Here is a 7,103-nt window from a genome sequence, read left to right as displayed (position 1 = left end):
ATAAACCAATGCCCATTTTTCTTTTTTATTGAATAATCTTTCTAACCAATCATTATTCTGAAAGATTATATTTTTCAAATATGTTATTCCATTCAATTAAAAAATCATCTTCTTCTTCAAAATCATACACACACTTACTAAAATAATGTGCAAAATCTTTAAATTTATCAAAAATTCCACCTAAATGCTTAGCAGCATTTTGATATATATGCAAAATACATAACATGTTGTGTGTCTCTGGCTATTTAGAAGATAAGGCTTTGGTCATTGCTGCATCTTCATCGGTCAAAATAGTTGTTGGTTTTTTACCTGACATGCTATAAGAAAATAAATCAAATAACCATTCAAATGTTGCAGTAGTTTCATCGTATAAAATGCGCAACCAAAAATATCAGTTTGTTTGTGGTGATTCACACCAACACACAATACAAGAGTACGATTTTGAGAATTCTTCCCATATGTTGTATCAAAAGATATAACATCTCCAAATACAACATAATCAGCTTTCATTCTTCCATCTGTCCAAAATATATTAGTTATTGAATCATCCTCATCAACTTGAATTGAGTGAAAAAATTTTTGGATATTTTACATGCACCTCTTCTAAATAGTACTCCCCACATATCTTCAATTTTCATATCGTTAGTTCTTTTGAACGCAAATAAATTCTATAATTTTGTGAAGTAAATCCTAAATCATCACGACCACCAGCTTGTTTGATCATATAATCATGAGATGCTTTATGTGGAATACCTACACTATCTGCTCTTTCAATTTCAAGAGTTTCAGTTATTTTTTTGTATGATCTAAATAAGTGAGTTTGATCTGCATTAGATAAATAATGATTATGATCTGAAACAAATTTCACAATCTCGTATTTTTCATTTTTATTCAAATGTATTTTCATTTTTGCCAAACATCCAAATCTAGTTTCGGCACACGAATTTTTAACATAAACATCTAGCTTATCAGGTTTTTGTTTACCTTTAGTACAACAACAAAATATTCTATCAACTAGTTTACCATTTTTTTACGAAATGTGCTTTTTCTTAACACTATATCCAATCCGTTTAGCATATGCATGATAAAATTCTCCAACCAAATTTTTATTATCAAATTCCATACCTATTTGAGATGAATTTATACAAATCATGATAATTAAAATTATCAAAACCTTAACTACCTATAATAATGAGATCATCACTTTCTTTGTTGATAACATGAATTTCTTACAACAAATATTAAATTTAATTTAAAATAAATTGTAAAGCAGTTCAGTCAAAATAAAAAATACATTGAATATAAATATTTAAAAATTAAAAATACCTCATTTTTTTCTTCATTTGCATCAAATAAATTTGTTTGACATCTGATACAGAGAATCCTATTAAAAAAAATAATTAGTTTAATATCAATTTTTTTTTAAAAAAAAAAGAAGAATTCTAAACAATAGGATAATCATCATATAAATTACTATAAAAGTAATAATTTTTTGTAATAGAAATTCAAATTGTAATTAATTTGATATTTTTTATTTTTTCACATTCTATTCAAAATATTTGCAATATGTCTTATTTGATTAGTAAAAACAAAAAGCATCTAAACATAGAAATTTTAAGTGAGAATAAAATGGTACCCGAGGAAGAAGAGGTAGATGTCGACACACCAAAAAAAAAAATTTGAAGACAGCAAACAAACAAAAAACAGCTAAAGACAATAATAAAAATATTTAATGATAACAAGAGATAGTCAAAAATAACGATCTACAAGATCTCACAAACTTATAACTTTTTAAGAGTATAATGTCATTTAAATGAATGGATTAAATAAAAGTTGATTTTAATGAATTAATTAAATATAAAGTATTGTTATAGGTGGCTTTATTGAATTGGATGGAACAGAAGGCACAGACAAATTAGGACAGAAGATTTGAACCCGGCTACTTGAGACTAAGGGTCTCGCAACATCTTCTTAACATCTTTTTAGAGTTCCAATCTACTTATTACTTAAAAAAAGAATATTGAAGAACATATTTAATGTTAGCAATGATCGGAGATTTGTTTAATTATCGTATTCGCTTATGCTAGCATATTTGATTTTAAAATTATTTCTAATATAACTTCGGTACCGATTGAAACTAGCCGGCGGTCTGGATAGAAACACGGGTGTCACAAACGGCATTGTTGGATCCTTACATTTTAATTGCAGTGGATTGTTCAGCGCTCTCTGATGGTGGAAATTTATGCAAATTGCACATGGAGGAGGACCCACCTGCATCTATCTAACAAAATAATTAATAGACTAGTTGGTACGACCCATGACTGGGCCGGGCGGAGCCGAGCTGGGGCTGACGCACAACATTAGACTAGAATATTTTCTTCTTCTACAGACGAAGATTCCAGGCAAGTGCGTGCAGTGCAGAAAGAAAGATCAAAGAATATCATTCATTGACCCAGCCAGTGGTCACTAGCTTCGCATTAATTAAGGAAGATGATGCTGATAAATGTTGATTGAAAAACACCTACTCCTACTCCTACTACTACTGCTACTACTACTACTACTACTACTACTACTACTAATAATAATAATAATAATAGCAGCAGAGTAATATTAATGTATTTATTCGCAAGCAAGCAAGCATAGGCTAAGGTTCGAGAGAGAGAGAGAGAGACAAAGATAAACAAACACAAACCGTCCTTAGAAGGGCAGACAGCAATAAACAATCCAAATCCAAATCCAAATTCAAATTGAAATTCAAATTGAAATTCAAATCCCTTTCCTAACCTGCCCTTGAAACAAAGTAGTGATTAAGGAAGGATTCCATCATCACCACTAACTAGTTCTTCCCTAGGATGGTAGTCTCGGCAATCATACAAGTGACGACATAGGGGTCCATGTTGGAAGCCGGCCTCCTGTCCTCGAAGTAGCCCTTCCCTTCCCTCTCCGTGTCACGACCAACGCGCACAGATGCCCCGCGGTTAGCAACACCCTGCCAGCAACACCAAATTACATACATACATACTACATCATTCATTCTTCTAGATTGATTTGATTGCTTACCCATTTGAAGGACTTGATGTCCGCAGTCTCGTGCTTCCCTGTCAGCCTCCTCTCGTTGCCCTCACCGTATGCAGCAATGTGCTCCTTGTGCCTCCGCCCCAGCTTCTCAATCGCCTTCTTTATTACCTCGTACCCACCGTCGTTCCTCATCGACTTCGTGCTGTAGTTAGTGTGAGCACCAGCACCATTCCAGTCACCCTAGTCGATGGGGTTTGAAACCATGTCATGTCAGTCAACCAAAACACAAATTCAAACCCACAAGGATTAACACAACAGACACAGCCCCTCCCTCACGCTCACCTCAATAGGTTTGGGATCGAATGACAACACAACGTCCGCAATTTCAGTGATCCTCTGTCAATGTTGACCAGAAGAGATTGTTTAGTTTGCATTTAAGATTCAATATAAAAACCTGAGTCGAAATCAATACAGTTATGTTAGTTACCTCCAGTATGTAACGAGCCATCCACACCTCGTCGCCTGCTGAGATGCCAACAGCAGGGCCAACTTGGAATTCCCACTAAATTTGATACACATCATCATTACACGGCGCTAAAATAAATGTAGAGAACAAACAGGAAAATACACAAGAAAAAACAAACGGGTGATCTATTGTGTGCGTCCGTTCAAGATAAAAGACAAGACGATACCTGGCCGGGCATAACTTCCCCGTTGATACCACTGATGTTGATCCCAGCATAAAGGCAAGCCTTGTAATGCGAGTCTACAATATCACGTCCAAAAGCTTTGTCTGCTCCAACTCCGCAGTAGTATGGCCCCTACAGTTTAGATTAGATTAGATTAGATTAGAGTAGAGTAGCATAACACCGCCAAATTATAAAACGGCATATCATTCATTCTTCATTCAGTAAGTAGGATGAAGACAATCAATCAATCACCTGAGGTCCAGGATAGCCCCCCGTGGGCCATCCGAGAGGCCACTTGACATTCTTTTGTAAGAGAGTGTACTCTTGCTCAATGCCATACCTATTCGGAAATTAAAATAAGAGATGATGCTAGGAACAAAACAAGTAGTAGTATTAATGGCTGTTATGAAGTAAAAAATGTAGATTTAGTACTAGTACCAAGGCTCTTCAGCAACTACATCCGGATGGCTGAAAATTTTGGCTGCTTCATATCTCTTGTTGGTTGGGATGGGTTCACCAGCGGGGGTATAAGCATCACACATCACCAAGATGTTCTTTCCCCTCCTAAATGGATCCCTGAAAACTGCCTGGGGGCTGATGGATTGCATTTAAAATCAACTTAGTTAGTTAGTAGGCTCAAATTCAGTCAGCGAACTGAATGATCAGACAGACAGGCGTGCACTTACTATAGGATCACTTCGCTGTCTTCGCCGGGAGCTTGGCCTGTGCTCGACCCATCGTAGTTCCACTTGGGAAGCTTTGCTGGATCAGTCACATGTCCATCAATCGTCTGTGTTCGCCAAAACAGAAAATGCAATCGGACTCAAATACAACATTAAAAAATGATATAGGACAATAATGTTGATGACAACAACAAGTACCCTGGCTTTGCTCCGGAGATCCATTCCTGATCCGCCGATCCTGTTCACAAATGTTTAACAATAACAAACTTCAGAAATTGATAGGTCAACCAACAAGATAAAGCAGCAAAGTCTAAATCTATCGAAGCCGGGGCAAAATACAATGAGAATACAGGTGAACTAATAAAAGCTAAGTTTTATTGGCGACACAATTTGCTGTATGATAAGCACATCGAGAATATGAAATATAATCTTTTTGGCTTCGCGGGTTACTAATTGTTCAGATGCAATAAATATATGCATACAAAACTGCAAAAAGGAAAAAGTGAAAATATGTTATAACAAACAACCAAAAAGTGCAGATCTACACTAGAGAAACAGCGACAGCGAGCAGATGAAACCAAACATGAACAAACCAAGCTAAAATCTACGCAACAGAAATCAGTGTGACCTTGACGGAAGGATCTAACAAGCCATAGTTCCAAACATCTGATCCTTTCTTCATAACAGAAAAAAATAAAAAATAAAAAATAAAAAAACGGGGAAAAAGAGAAAAGACGAAAACAAAAAAGATTCCAAAAGTTGATATCCGATCGTCGACTTAACACTACAAAAACTTCAAAACGACAACTGATCTAGCTATCTACGGCGTGTGGAAAAGTCTATAATAAGAAATTTCGAAAAGTGAACATAACATCATGAACATCATGGACAGCAATCAAAGCTCTTTCCCAGAACAAAGCAAAATCTTAAAACAACGAGCAGAGCAGAGAGTAAGCGGTACCAACACAAAAAATAATAATAATAAATTTAAGATTTAGAGAAAGCACGGAAAACAACAGACCAAACATATTCAGCAATGATCTTGTTTGTGGAATCGGTGAGATCGAGATTGATGAGATCTGATAGCAGAGACATTTTCAGAAGACTGCAAACTCTTTTTCTCGGTGTTGTGTGGTGTCTCCTTGGCTCTTCCCCTTTTCCTCTCCCAAATGTCGATACAAAAGCGGATGGATAGTTGATTATAGGTTGCAGGGTGGGGCGGGGTTGGTGAGGTGAGTCTCCCTTTTATAGCGGCGGATTCGCCACTCGCACTGCCCTTCCGCAAACAGCGCATAGACCGTAGTTGTTGCTAAATACAGAAATTTAATTAATTAATTAATTCCCGGAAACAATCCAGCCAATGATACAATCGATGCTCCTGAATTTATTATTATTATTATTATTATTATTATTGTTATTATTATCAAGTTGCTGCGTGTGAGAGATAATATTGCAGCCAAGATTTTCTTTGAAGTTTGTTTCGGTCATTTTTGGAATAATTTGATATGTTATTAATGTTAGATTTTTGAATGGAAAATAGATATATATGGTAATACAAATAAATGTGGAGATTATTCAATATAAAACTGTTTGATGTATTTTTTCAATAATAAAAAAGTAAAATTCGAAAATAAGAAATTATCTCCGAATTTGATATAATTAGTGTTTGAAATTAAGAATCTCCGAATTTGATATAATTAGTGTCTGAAATTAAGAATCTCCAAACACTGTAAGGTACATAAGTAAACTGAAAAATAAATGCTACAGACTGAAAAATTAAAGGATGATCCCCGTCTACTAATTCCTCCTTTGCTAACACGTGTTCTCAACCGTCTTACCAACCGCATAATCCAACCGACCAAGCTACTGTTCTCACTCAATCTCCGCAGCATCCGACCTCCACAGCAGCCGACTTGCTCATCCGACCGCAGACCAATCGACCTATCTGTCCGACCATGGCCCTTCCGACCTTCTTATCCGATTGTGAACCAACCGACCTTCCTGTCCGACTGCGGACCTTCCGATTTACTTATCCGACTTCGAACCAACCGACCTGCTTATCCGACCGCGGACCTTCCGACTTACTTATCCGACTGCGGATCAACCGACCTGCCTGTCCAACCGCGGACCTTCCGACTTACTTATCCAACCTCGAACCAACCGACCTGCTTATCCGACCGCGGACCTTCCGACTTGCTTATCCGACTGCGGATCAACCAACCTGCTTGTCCGATCGCGGACCTTTCGACTTACTTATCCTACCTCGAACCAACCGACCTGCCTGTCCGACCGCGGACCTTCCGACTTGCGAACCGTCCGACCCGCGGACCATCCGACTTGCGGACCATCCGACTTGCGGACCATCCGACCTGTGAACTGTCCGACTCGCAGACCGACTTGCGGACCATCCGACCTGTGGACCGTCCGACTCGCAGACCATCCGACTTGCGGACCATCCGACCTGTGGACCATCCGACTCGCAGACCATCCGACCTGCGGACCATCTAACTTGCCTATTTCCTTAGAAGGACGTCCGTTTCAACCGATTATCTTGAAACACCTTTTAATTAGTCTAACGGACCCAATTATAGGCTCACATCTCCTTCAAGCTTGCGTCTTTTAACCTAATTATAAAATTCATACATAACAAAAACATATTTTTAATATTTTTTCAATTAAAAATTAAAATTAAATGTGATGTTTTTTAAAAACT

At 37.2% G+C, this 7,103-nt stretch overlaps 1 protein-coding gene across 1 annotated transcript; it reads right to left on the bottom strand.

The window, feature by feature from the left end:
• Window positions 1-2,605: 2,605 nt before the first annotated feature.
• On the bottom strand, window positions 2,606-5,648 carry LOC127260288 (glutamine synthetase). The gene is made up of 10 exons (XM_051288008.1): window positions 5,412-5,648; window positions 4,589-4,628; window positions 4,394-4,497; window positions 4,146-4,301; window positions 3,960-4,047; window positions 3,711-3,839; window positions 3,506-3,580; window positions 3,361-3,414; window positions 3,061-3,258; window positions 2,606-2,989 (listed from the first exon to the last, which is right to left on the bottom strand). The coding sequence occupies exons 1-10, from the start codon at window positions 5,483-5,485 to the stop codon at window positions 2,837-2,839; spliced, it is 1,071 nt and encodes a 356-aa protein (XP_051143965.1). The 5' UTR covers window positions 5,486-5,648; the 3' UTR covers window positions 2,606-2,836.
• Window positions 5,649-7,103: the final 1,455 nt, after the last annotated feature.

Source organism: Andrographis paniculata, unplaced genomic scaffold, assembly GCF_009805555.1.
Source record: "Andrographis paniculata isolate CXL003 unplaced genomic scaffold, ASM980555v1 Contig61END, whole genome shotgun sequence".
NCBI lineage: Eukaryota > Viridiplantae > Streptophyta > Magnoliopsida > Lamiales > Acanthaceae > Andrographis > Andrographis paniculata.
This window is presented reverse-complemented; position numbering and strand designations above follow the sequence as displayed.